The 13,593-nt window shown below is 41.6% G+C and overlaps 1 protein-coding gene across 1 annotated transcript in view; it reads right to left on the reverse strand.

Moving 5' to 3' along the window:
* The window catches only part of TGFBR3 (transforming growth factor beta receptor 3), a 111,127-nt gene that overhangs the window by 58,275 nt on the left and 39,259 nt on the right, over window positions 1-13,593 (reverse strand). Inside the window, exon 3 of the mRNA XM_039727071.1 lies at window positions 9,031-9,215. Coding sequence (XP_039583005.1) covers window positions 9,031-9,215 — 185 coding nt within the window. The remainder of the gene's footprint in view (window positions 1-9,030; window positions 9,216-13,593) is intronic.

The following is a 13,593-nucleotide window of genomic DNA, read 5'->3' on the forward strand; positions in this document are numbered from 1 at the left end:
TTTGCAATTCAGCTGCACCACACAATAGACTAAAAAAAGCAAATTACAAGTAAAATTTAGTACTATAACATTATCAAAGACATCATAGGCGAGATGAGTATGCTGTATGACATCAAACATACTGCTCTGTTCCTGGCAGCAGAGTTGCCTGTGTCTGCTTCATAACCGGTGGTTTCCTGCACCAGTGATACTTTCTCCTCAAAAGTGGAAGAGCAGTCAACCATGCTGGTAAGGTTTTACTGGAAATGCAGTGCCTGTTCAGAAAGCAGCACAGCTCACACAATGTCAGAAAATTCTGACACAAGGAGACATTACAAAATAGTGCTTCGAGCTTCATGAAAATGTTGGGCTATTTCTGCCCACAGCTTAGTCACATCAAAACAGAGCAAATTAATTTCTGATGTTCCTAAGTTGTTATTCTAAGCTGGAACAGCCAAATGCTAATAATTTATGCAAATACCTAAGTAATAAAAGCTATTCCTGACACAAATAACTTGGCAAATATGCAGGACAGTTATTGAAGTCCTATTTGCAATAGAAAGGGGTATGACTTTCACAGTGCAAGAATAATGAGAGTAAAAAAAATTGAAGGTTTGTATAAGGACAGAACACAAAGGGCAATAACTATATTACCATAAGTCATACTGAGACAGTTCTGTAACAATCATCTTGAAAGTATAACCCAAAGAGTTTACTGATAAATTTTATGTAGATATCACACACACACTGCCTAGGTTAGCTTTGTATACCTGAATTATCCAAAATGCAGCTTCCACTGTGCATACATATTTCAGTTCAATTTCCACTGACTGTGTTCTGCATTACATGCTTTGAGAACCAGAATTCTCTTTCTTCCTGAAAAAGAAACTTTTTCAAAACCTTCTGTCTGCAGCAAAGAAAGCAGTCTCTGCACACGCAATTCTGCTCAGCTTTGCCAACCAAATGTAACTTTCACACCACAATCCCCACTTTGGTCACCTGCAGAGCAAGGGCTGCCCACAGTGACCAGCCCCAGTTTGGTCAATGGCAAACTGATGCCCATCAGTGCAAAGCTGGGACCCCTTTGCCCATTCTGTCTGTGACCTGATCAAGATGCTCAGGCTCCCAAAGATCAATACACTTGTGCCATCTGCCCTTCTGCAGATCAGCCAGGCTTCCCAAAACACAGTGCTTTGCTCAGCTTTGCATAAGTCAGTAGATGTCAATACCATTCACATGGCATATAATGAATCCTGAGGGGACAGTCTTCCGTTTATACATTTTGTGGGAAAATTCCTTGTTGGTTTTAGATCTGTTTAAGGGCAGAGGATCTGTCCCTATACACCGCAAGTACAGCATCTCCCCGAGTGTTGCTAGTGGCCTATTCAAAAAATGGTATCAGCACACTAAGTTTTATTTAATAATTAAGGTAGAAGAAGACTCATGAAGAAATGAAACAAATTTCCAGATTTTTCTAGTCCATATTTATTTGTACATATATTGCAAATCTAATTTTCCTTCAGTGCATTGCCTGCTGAGCTGCAAATTTTAATTTGCCTTCCCTTCTCCCACCCCTAAACTATTACTAGGTAGCTGTGTAACAGGATATCCAGTGCCCTGAAGAGAAAAAATGGGTGTGGAAGCAGCTAACTATGTCAGAGGATATATGATTACATACTAAAAAGCAGCTCCTGTCCCAAAGGAAAACCTTCTTAAACTGAGAGATAAAAGACACATGACAAATATCTGCCAGTACTGTTTTCCTTAAATGCATTTGGGGCCTTCTAAACTAATCTAGACAGGCGATTTCAAGTAAACACAAGTTTCCACTGCCTGTATTTTCACCATGTTAGATAGATGCTAGCCATCCAGCAGAAATGACAGAGCTACACTAATGTATCACTGAAGTATTGATCCATCTCAGCTCTCAACAGGTCTCTTTAGCCCAGGCTCAGTACAATACTAACACTGAATGCTCTGTGTATTCAGAGACAGCACTAGCCCTATCTCATCTCCACCAGGTCTGAGGCTGGAGCTGACACAGCAGGTCTCATCTCAACTGCAAAACACCATGCAGATGTAACATAGCACATGGCACAGTGTCTAAAAAACACCATGGCAAACCTGGTAAATGAATACAGAATTTCCAAATCTCAGGGTGTATCCTTAATGGTTTAGCATCATACTTTCCACTGTTTCACAAGCTGCAGGTGGGGAAGGGGAGGAGGCTGAGATAATAGGGCTTCAGACAGCAAGTAAATACTACAAACAAACATGAAAAAGATGACAAAGACTGCAGGGCAAAGGGTTATTTCATTTGAAAGCCTCCACACACAAAAGAGTTCGTTCCTCAGGGTTTGCAGCTAGACCACACATAGATCCAGATGACTGGAAAAAAGAAACTTCATTCTACAGGTGTCTTTTAAAGAGGCACTGTCACAGAGAAAGTGTAAAATGCAGTGTTCATGTCTTTAGTGGACATGCAAAATGAAATTCTTGCTTTCCAAGCCAGGGTAAGGAACAGCATGTGTGCATGACTCATAAAAAACAGAAAACCTAGCAGCAGCTCCAGATTTAGGAAACAATTTTGTTTACTTTACTGTCAGTAACTCACCAGTCCAAGTAAGAGCTTGTGCAAGTGTGTGTCTCTACTACATATGCTCACAAACAGTATTAGAAATTAAATTAAAAGGAAACTGCTTTCAAAAGATTAAAAGAAACGTGTGAGCCCACGTGCACAGTGTGCTTACACATCCAAGCCTTAGAGAGACAGGAAGAGCCCATCCAGTAAACAGCAGCAGCAGCCCTCTTGCTCTCTACAACCCTGCAAGAGCACATCAGTACCTGCAGCATCTTGCATCAGAGGAAAACAAGAGACCAGTTTACAGCTTCCAACATGACATTTTAAGCAGCAGTCAGCAAAACCCAAAACTGTGAGCAGTCAGAAAACTCTGTGACGTTTTTCCTTCTGAACCCGTTAGTGTTCTGTGGTAGGCCTTGGCAGGGCTTCAGCCACCGCTCCACACAGCTCTCAACTGAGAGCACGGCTCACTTTCTGCACACAGCAAACAGGCCCATTTCTAAAAACGGAAAATACCGAGGCTTTGCACAGCACTTTCCAAGTCATGAGATGTCACTGCTGCCTCTTTAAGGGCAGACACGCGTCAAGCCACGCTCCTGCAGGACATCAGGCTCTGTACAAACAGGCTCCTCTGGCCAACACAGGACTTCCTCTGGCAGTTCTGGTGGGCAGAACGCGAAAGGACTGCCAAATCCAGTGACCAGCAAATCCTGAGCTGGCTAAAAACAACATGCAAAGACTGCAGTCGAAACAAGACGAAAAAGCCACATTAAAAAAGGTGGGATTTTATACAAGCACAGATGCCTCAAAGCACTAACAAAGAGAAGAGGGGAAAGAGCATTGTAATGGTTTTCCAACAACAAGCAAACTCCACTTCTTAAAAATATGGTAATGTATGTTTATCATGAAGGCAATTCAGACATCAATGTCATTTTAATGTATCAGCTGCATGGAAGTTGCAGCTTTCAGCAGTCATGGAGTTATCTCAGTCAGACACTGAATGATTTCTGTGGCGCATGCTGCCACTATTTTTAAGGCTTTATAAGGTCTATAATGTACTTTTTTTTCTGATTCAGTCCAGTACTCCAGCTGGGCTCTTGGGCATGGCTGTGCGTAAAGGGAGTAAACAGCAGCCTGCAAAACCACCCTGGTGAGCCAGTGGGGCTACCACAATCTGTGGGCAAGCTTTGGAAATAACCCAGGATCAAAGATGCATGTGATGAGGAACTCCTGCTTTCCAAGCATCACATACAGGGTGTTCCTGGAGTACATTTGTCACACTGTCACTCACAGCTTGACTCTGAGACCTCACTTGCACAGAGCACTGGTGGAAGCAGTAATTCATCTGCACTTCCCATTCTCATCCTTCTTATGTGGCACCCTTCCCTCACAAAACACCATGCAAAATGATTACAATAAAAAGCAGTAGTCAACCTCAAATTTGACAGAGAGGCTCGCAGGTGGCCAAACTCATTTTCCATTGTTATTTTGTATAGCCAGGATGACTGATTATGTTGCCTCTGCACAACTTCATCAACCACCCATCATCAAGGAACAAGAAGTAACGGGTGAAGTGATTGAATTGACCTTGATGGGCTCAGTATAACAGGAGAGCTGGCCAGCTGAAGAGGCTGAAGATTCAAAACCCCTGAACATACTTGCATGGAAACATGCAGGTCTGCAGCTATAGCTAGAGATCCACTACTGCTGCCAAGCTAAGGTGGTCAGAAAGCGAAGAGGCAAGAAAAGAAAAACACCGTTGCAAAGTTCAGAATTTGTCTGTACCTTGGCAGAGGCACAGTGCCTTGTTTTCTCTCTCAGAGCTTCTTTTTCTAAAGCAGCAACTATTTTTCTTCAAAGCAAAGGCCTTTGACCTACCAGAAGTACTAAATATACCCACGTGCAGCACTGTGTACCTATTCAAACAAATGAATAGGTAACAAAATCCTCACTAAGTCCAGCTGTCAAGTAACAAACCTTGAATTCCCTTCCTGCCTGCTGTCAGCACATGACCTCCAGGCTCCCTCTGACCATGACTCTGGTGCTGCAGGTCAGCACATTTCAAATATGCCCAGAAAGTGGCCCCTTTATCTGAGCTGAATCTCAAGGCTGTTCCTGATCTCTGGATGCCTGAGCATGAAACAAAACATTTTTCCCTGACATAGCCTTGGGTAAGGCTGTTGTAGTATAAAACTTCTGAAAACAGTTGAAACAAACACACTGGGAAATGCAGTAAATATGTAACATAATACACAAAATTAACCAGGTTTTCATCACCTTTATCACCCAGATCTTCAAATCATAAAAAGCCAAAACACTGTGACACAGAAAAATTATCCTGAATTCAGGATCAGCCTAATATAATTAGCTTATTCCAGGAGCTAACAGCCATTTTAATATCATGTTTACTATCAAAGGAAACTTTAAAGTTGTTATTATTAACTTTTTGCCAAGCAGCACTGAATAAACAGTGGGGAAAAAGGTCCATCAAATTATTACACCCTCAGTGGTGTTACTCAAAATTATAAAAATTAAGACAAGTCCTTAGTTTTCCTGCCTTCATTTCATATAACACATGTTAAACATCTGTATCAGGCATAACATCTTAAAGTTTTTGAGGATGAGGATGTCAACGAAAACAATAGTGAATCCATTGCCAGGAACTCTGATTCCATGTATTCATATGTATTCAATCCTAAGTGTTCACATGAGATTAACTTTATATGCCCCTCCTCTCTCCTGTTAACTATTTCAATTGTAACTGTGTGCTCGAAGCAGCTCAGGGAAATTCAACCAGCAGGCATAAGAAAAGAATCCTCCATTAATTTAGGACTTGATAATATACCTAAAAAGTCGCTTCCATCTTAAAAAAAAATTATGCTCTTCTATACACATTCTTCTGGTGTAAATTTCTAGAGTTTCCAAGTGACTCTACAAACAATAACTTCCTCAGAACAAACAGCTCCATGAGGAAGCAACTATCTCCTTTCTAAAAAGTGAGAAACTGAAGCAGTGAAGATACCCAGCGCCAAAGAGAAAGTTATTGTAAGAGTTCAGTAGTTCCTGGCATTCAGCTGAGACCCAGATCAGTACAGAAATGCACACACGCACTCACTTCCCCAGGAATATTTGATCAACTAAAACAAACAAAAAAGGCTTGCATTTTTCTTGCCAAGTTCAATATAAACACTTGAGGCTATTACATGCACCCGTATTCTATTTCCTATGATAAAGCATGGCCAAATATGAATTGTGATAAAAGACATTTCTAAGAAATATTTGAAAAAGATTGGAACTTCGGGGGTTCTTACTTGAAGAAAGAAGACATTCCCAGTCTCAACATACAAGATTTCATCCCAATGGGATTAATGAATTAAAATACAAACAAATTCCTTGAAGATCATAAATGTGATAACAACATTTCATTATATGATCTTATATTTACCAGATTTCTGCCGTAACACAGAAGTGGTAAACTTCAGTTTAACAAAGGCTGTTCATAATGCACGCTCCTATACATTTCCAGTCTGTCTTTTATCTTCTTTATTCCCAGTTTATAGGGAAGGAAAAGCACCCAAATCTTACTAACCCTTACTGAAAAGCCTGCTTGCATCACCCCTGCCACATGCCCTCCCCCTCATCAGCCACCCCTCCTATGCTTAAATCTGCAAACGTTTGTTGTCTTTATATTCCACACGAATGCCAAAGAGAGTTAAATTAATGCATACACATATGTTGCATCTTTATGAGAACCGTGATAACTGCACGAGTATGTTTAATGCATGGACCCTCTAAGGAATTTGCTAGGGGAAGTTTACACTCCTCCCAGCAAGTAAAGAATGTGTAATTTAGCAGCATTCTAGCATAGTGCAGGTTAAAAACGAAACAACCCAACCTCCAAAGTAAGCCTTCACTTAAAAATTTTCAGATCTTGCATTCCATATCATCAGAACTTCAGCCAACCTCTGAACAAATACGTGATTTATTTAAACAGGCTTTCGATGTTGCTAAATCTAAGTAATGTGCTGTCAAACAAAACTACTGGTTTTATTTAGGAGTCTACTGGAAATACTACATGATAAACAAATCTCTACCTTTGCTATCAGCATTTGCAGGCAACAGGAAATACCTCAGCTGGTAAATCAAGCTCATGTAACTTAAGGTGATGGGTACATTCTACTTTTAGACAAAGGGCCACTTGGAGTTGGTTTCTACAATAATGGAAAAGATAACATTTGCTCTGCTTTGTTCTCCGAGTCTGATCCTATAAGTAAAATCTGATCTTTCCGAGTTGTTTACACTCTTTTGCTCAACACTGTTGCCAGCAAACCTTGCTCCAGCTTCCTGTGCATTTTTAGAGCAGCCATCTCCAAGGGCCGTGACTGGAAGTTGCTCAGGAAATGGGAGAAGGAGGCTGCGGGTTTCAAATGCTGAGATCCATTCAGTGCCCTACACTTCAGAACACCCCCAAAGCTCACAGACAAGTCAGCTTAGGGCAAACTGCTTTCTCATCACAAGCACGTTAGACGAGTCTCAAGCAGCCTCTTTCTGCTGGACACAAGTATTTTACTCAAAGGCAAGTATGTCATTGTGCCATTGTGTCACCCCGAGCAGGCGGCAGGGGCACCGCTCGTGCACTGGCTCACGCTGCGCGCTCACAGCTGCGCAGAGCTCCGCGTCACGCCAGCAGCGGCCCAGAGGGAAATTTGGATTTGGGCTTATGCAAATGCCCAAATCCAAAGGACTTGAGTCATGCTGCTCTCTTGGGAGGTACAAGCTCCAGCTGCAGCCCATTTCATCCCTGCCCTGGGCACCCTTTAGTAACCAAGAAGTTACAAGCTCCCCAGTACCACAACCTTGCGGGCACTCTTGTGGTCACTTTCAATAAAACTTGTGATTACCTTGTGAGATCTACTCATACCAAATATGCCTATGACTTAGCAATGGATTTAAAGTTTCCTGGGAGATGAGAGAAGCACTGAAAAACTTACAGCAGAATCACATACAGCTATTTAGTTCTTGTCAGAAACTATGCTCAAAGAATCCAAAACAACCAACCCCAACCACCCCTTGAAAGCAAACAACCCACAAAACCCAGAGAAAACCAAAAAGCCCAACAATTTGGTCTTCATGTCCAGAGAACTGATCATACCTACACTTTTTTCAGTCATTCACAGTGCACTTGTCAGGCTGATAACCCAGTGCCTGGCATACTAAGAAAGGTTTAAAGAACACAAAAACAAAACAAAACAAAAAAGAAATCTCAAAACAAACCCCCATCACCCCCTCCAAATATAAAAATATCTCCTCCTCATTCACAGTCCCACCAAAAAAGCATAATTTTTCTATTCATCTCATGACAGTAGAAGATCTGACAATTTTGATTAATGGAAGCCAATGAGATATCTACTGAAAAAACTGTAAATAATTTCTCATCATACAATAGACATTTTAAGACCATAGATATACTGAAAATGAACACAACAGCTGAAGTTTCATGGATGCATACAATACACACTGAGCTGAAGTCACCACACACCCAACAAGGCTGATACTGCAGTCAGTAGAAAGACTGATTCTGGCCAAGAGTCTCTGCTTTTATTTTAATCACTAAGAAAGACCCCCCTTGAAAGTTCTTTCAGCACAGATTTAGACCCTCTTTTCCTAAGTTTCTCCCTGTTAGAGCATCATCTTTGCTCTCTCTTTACAAATTCTCTAATTGTGTACCCACATGTTGCTCCCACAGGACACAGCACTAAGGATTTGTGTGTGTAATACTGTAAGAATATGAACAAAAGGCTCAGCTGTCATGGCATGCAATGTTTTCTTTGTTCTTTGGCACTCTGTTTTGATGTGTTTTGAGAGTAAACAATAATATGGCACAACTTTACATCAAAAATTTTATTCTGCTGTTGCTTTCAGAACAGCTGAAGTTTTTGCCAGTCCCTCCAAGTGCAGCACACATAAATGAGTAATTTGACTTCCACAGCCAGCAACACTTGCTTTCTGTACAGCAGTCCCCCCTCAGCAAAGCATTAAGGCTGTATTACACTGGTAAAAGAATCTAAACTTCAGTGTTTGTTTATAGTGGTCATGGCAGGGATCCAAAGGTATTCATGTTAATTTACAACACATTTAGGTAAACGATCTGCTTTTGAAGACAGCCAATTCTGCAAAGGCCTGTGGGAGATCTAAATCTGTTTCTTATTTCCTTTGCCCACCCCCTACCTTTTTCAAGTATACTTTGTGGTTGTGAAAGATAATGAAGAGGGTGGCTAGGTATGGAAGCATTTTATTCATATGACATGTGAAGTGTAGGTGGACACTCTCCATGCAAATTGTACATGGTTCTTTGTGGTACTTCAGTGACAATTCAGAAATAACTTCATGCAGCAAATTAACATATAATAATCCCATTTTCAGACATACTTATCACCAGGGATCTGGAGAAAAAGTAATTTCCCCTTTACCTCTCTTTCATGATGGCCAAGAGCCTCCTTGGGGTTCCTGAGATTGAGGACATGCACCTCTTGGGGCAGGCTCGTCGTGCCCCGGCTTGCACAGCCAGACAAGACTGTAAAGCTTTCCAATAAGGCATGGACTGGGTGTGAATTGTTAACGGGCAATAAGACACATTCCCTCTGAGGCACAGGACCTGCACAGAAAGACACAGACATACATCACTGGGAGAAAGAAAAAGCAATACATTGTTTATACTTGTCAAATAGCGATCACCCTTCTGTTCAGAAAATCCACGGGAACGCAAGCAGAAGCTTCGTGTTCATTCTCCACAAAATTAAGACTTTTACTCCCATTGCACTTCTAAGTTCTCCTGAATATGCTAACTCATTGGTTTGTTTCTCTCTGAAAGCCTAAATTTTCAAGTATGAATTCCAGAACTGAACATATTCTTTTCTTTACAAGAGAGGAAAACAAAGAGGGGGGGAAAAGTCTAACAAAAACCCACTAAACAAAACCAAAAATAAACAAAACAACCAAAAAATTTTAACCAAAACCAACCAACAACCCCCAAAAAACCTCCAAAAAAAACAAACAAAAAACCCCACTACCACCAGTGACAGCGGTCAGGGGAATTGGTTTGTCTTAGATGTTTATGTCAAACACTGTTATCTGCAACTGTAAATGCCATCATGTGTATATAACAATGAAAACTTAATATCTACCAGAAAGGTAATTATGTCAGGAAGGATTTGGGCGAGCTGGATTTGTTGCTTTTGAAGCAGTGCTGATTTATAGTGAACATCATTCAAATACATAGTACAAAACAGCAGGCATCTGTCACATGATAAAATGAAATGTTTGTTTACTGAGTCTATTTTGTGTCTGACAGCAATTATCTGCACTGATAACAGTTATCTAGTCCAAAACAGAGTGTACGCCCTTTCAAATAATCACCACAGCATGATGTAGTGCCATACTCTTATATAGTACGTGAGACCGTGTGATGTGATAGAGCAAGATAGCACAAAAGCAAAGCATACAGAGCAGTTTACATTTAAACTATATCCCAGGAAACTAAATCAAGACAAATATTTATGAAAAGCAGCCCTGCTTTTCCAAAATGGCTCAAGCCCACCCCTGACAGTAACAGATACATGTATGTTTTTGATTCAGAAGGTCACAGGAGAACGTAATTGATTTAACCCCTAATTTGCACCAAAGTCACTCAGATAAGAATTAGACTCACATGAACCAGTCAGTTCAGAGGCAGCCAGGCATAAAAGAGAAACACAAGGCAGAAGCATAGTTTTTTTTCCATGTTGTGCACATCTGCAATTGAAGTAACATGCTTCCTTTGAAGGAAGTTCAAAATAAAGAAAATTCAACTGATTAAATGGAAGAGTTCTATCTGGTTTTGTCAAGTCTAAAGCCAGCTATTGTAGCACTAGAGATCATCTGACACTGCCGTACACTATGTTTAATTATATTAGCACTGACCTACACTTTGCTGGTTAAAACCACGGTTCTTTCAAAATACAGTTTGCAGTTGGCCATTTACTCACAAGTCAGAGTCTGTCTTAAACCAGACTATCTGGAAAAAGCAAAGCCCTTGAGCACAGGGAGATTTCTGCAGTGCCTCGGGCCACAAAGAGGCCGTTCCTGAAACCCACCAGTGCATAGTGCGTATCCTATGAGCTCCCACAGAGCAGGAATATTTGTAAAGGCAATGCTCAAGGCATAAATTACTCATGCATGTGCTTGGGGTACAAAGGATCAACAAACTTTCTTCTCCCTACATGAGGAGCTTGGCAGTAGCACTGACTTGAGGTTTTCTGGTTTTTATTTAACTCCTTTTAAAGAATACACATTCAAAATGAGACCGGTCCAAGCAATGATATGATTCAGTTTAAGAAAAAAAAATTAATTAAAAAGTTGCCCTTTGTAACAGCTGAAGAAATATTGAGGATTTGTAACAATAACAAAGCCAGTAGAGAGGCTGCATTTTCCTGATGTACAAGAGCAGATCAGAAAACCTACTGATAAATTAACCCAGCTGCTGATGTGTAAGTCCTACAGCACACCATGTTACACAACCTGCACAAAACACTTCTCTAAACTCCACAAGCATTTCTTGGGCTGGGAAGGAAAGGAGCACTTGTTCATTGAATTGTTTCTTGTTGGGCAGAATGGAATTGATGGTTAAGATGTTTCAATCAGAACACACACTCACCCACAAAGAACAAGGCACAAGACTGAACAAAACCAGAAATGGAGCTGCTGATAAAAATGTGCATTTTACTTAGCAAAGGCTGAGGAGAAAAAGTAAATACCTCCCTTGTGATTTCCTTGTGAACACCTATTCCCATGCAGGACATCTGCCAATCCTCCCCTCCAGCCTTCATCTGGTACTTACTCTGAACAAATTTAATACATTAGAGTAAAAAGACATCTGGATTTTCCCCTCACATCCTACAAGGGGAAGATGATTGTGACCGTTTCGTTCAGGCTGTAACTGCCTCCTTTGCTGGCACCGCAAATGCACATTAAGAAATCCCTCTGTTCTGCTCAACATGCAAGATGGAAACAGTCCCGGAGGGAGCAGAAGTTCACATCCTGGATGACTGTGTGCAGCTGAGCTTATCTGCACATGGACGGGCAGAATGAGGCATGCCTGCTCTGCCTGTGCTCCACCCTGGCTGGACAGGGGCCAGATCTCCAGCAGAAATTCCGTCACCTCGCTGGCAGCGAGCCCACGTGCCGTGCCACTCCTGAGCAGGGCTTACTGGTGTAGGGCCACTCTTCTAGCAGTGCAGCTGCACAGCACCTGCCTGCACACCTTGGCAGCCTGGGGCATGTCCCCTCTGCCAGATCTGTTTGGAGGGAAGAGGTGCACAAAGCTGCTCTAAGCCACACAGTCCAAGAAACCAATGCTTTGGGGAAATTACTGCATTTGATAGAACTGCTTTCAGCCAGCCTTGTAAGAGAAAGGGATATAGCCCTGGAAATCTGAACCAACAACTGGACTACCTGGATGATGCTCCACTGCAAACAGACCACACGTGCTGTGAGACTGCCCATGTGCAAGGCATGCTGTGGGGATAAATAACTGAGAGGTTACTTATTAGACAGCTCCTGCTGTCTAATTTTTGCCAAGTTTCACACAGGTGCCTGAGTAGGTGTGTCCATACTGCCCTTCCCAGCAACTCAATCATCAGTTCTCTTACACTGGCAATATCAAATCATAACCCTCATGGGCTGCTACTGGCATACCTGCCCAACCACTAACCCGGGTGTAGTGCCATGCCCACATACACTGGCATGCCTGCAGGTAGCAGCAAGTAAAAGGAAAAATTATTTCTAGATTACAAAGTCCACTGAATGCTCAGCCTGTAAATGGCACAAGGCAGCTCCTTCTGCCACCTCCTCTGCATTTATGCTGTACTTTAGTCTGTTCTTATACTGCATGCACCATAACAATGCTGGAGCTGCTGGCTCAACATTCATAAACTGCATTTCTTTCCAGCCCTTCCTACTGCACCTGCACATCTGCCCCACTCAAAGGTGGATGCTGCTACAAGGCACCGTCACTCTAGTGGGAGTGCAAGAGCTCTCTTCTACCCAAATCAGCAACTTTTGCCTCCCTCACAGAACCTTCATCTTCCTTCCTTCCTGCCACTTTTCTCCGACTAGAAAGCCAGCTACCTCATCTATGTAGTTTAAATCCTACAAAATGCACATTTACCACTCTGAAAAAGAAACCAAAACAAAGTCCTCTCTAGAATTCTACTAATCTGATTGTTTATCACCTCCATGCCACCTACCTGAAAAGCCAACATGAAACCACAGCCTCATCCTACCTGGGCTTTACTGTTGCTCTGCCCTCCACAAACCCCAGGATGAGCCTTTGCCAGTTTCCCACTCCAGCCTCACACCCTGCTCCTGCCAACCTCACCTGCACCAGTGACACCGACATTCTGCCAAAATTCATTATCAATGTCCAATTAAAACATCAAGATTGCCTTGTAAATATGTACAGATAGTGTCCTGCATCTCCATCCCAATCAACACACTTAAAGGGTCAAAGATATCTTCCAGTTTATCCATCCTAGTGCTGTCACAAGCCTTTAATGCCCTCTCTGCTGAGAATTTAAGTGTGTGAACACACAGCCACCCTTGGGTTTTATTTAACTTTGGAGCATGTAACCACTTAATCCTGTTAGTGAATCCTGGCTCCTACAAAAATCAAATTTTTGTTGCTTAATGCCTTTAGAGGATGGAAAGCAGATTAGGCAGTTTTATTTATAAGAACCAATTATTAGGTATATATTTTCCAATATAATGCTTATTGCAAATGTTTTGTGAATTCAGAATTCTGGAGAATTGTTGAGTATGGAATTATTTTTCACTTTCAATTAATATGTTAAAGGAAATCAGTGCAGACCCAACCTTGTTTGATACTGTGTAGCTGTGTCCATCTGGAACATATTCAATCCAACTTTAACATTCCTGTTTCCCATATCATCCATGCTAATGAGTAACATGTGTTCTGCTGTAAGAAGGTAGCAGAAATG

Source organism: Passer montanus, unplaced genomic scaffold (assembly GCF_014805655.1).
Source record: "Passer montanus isolate IOZ18808 unplaced genomic scaffold, ASM1480565v1 scaffold60, whole genome shotgun sequence".
Taxonomy (NCBI): Eukaryota; Metazoa; Chordata; class Aves; order Passeriformes; family Passeridae; genus Passer; species Passer montanus.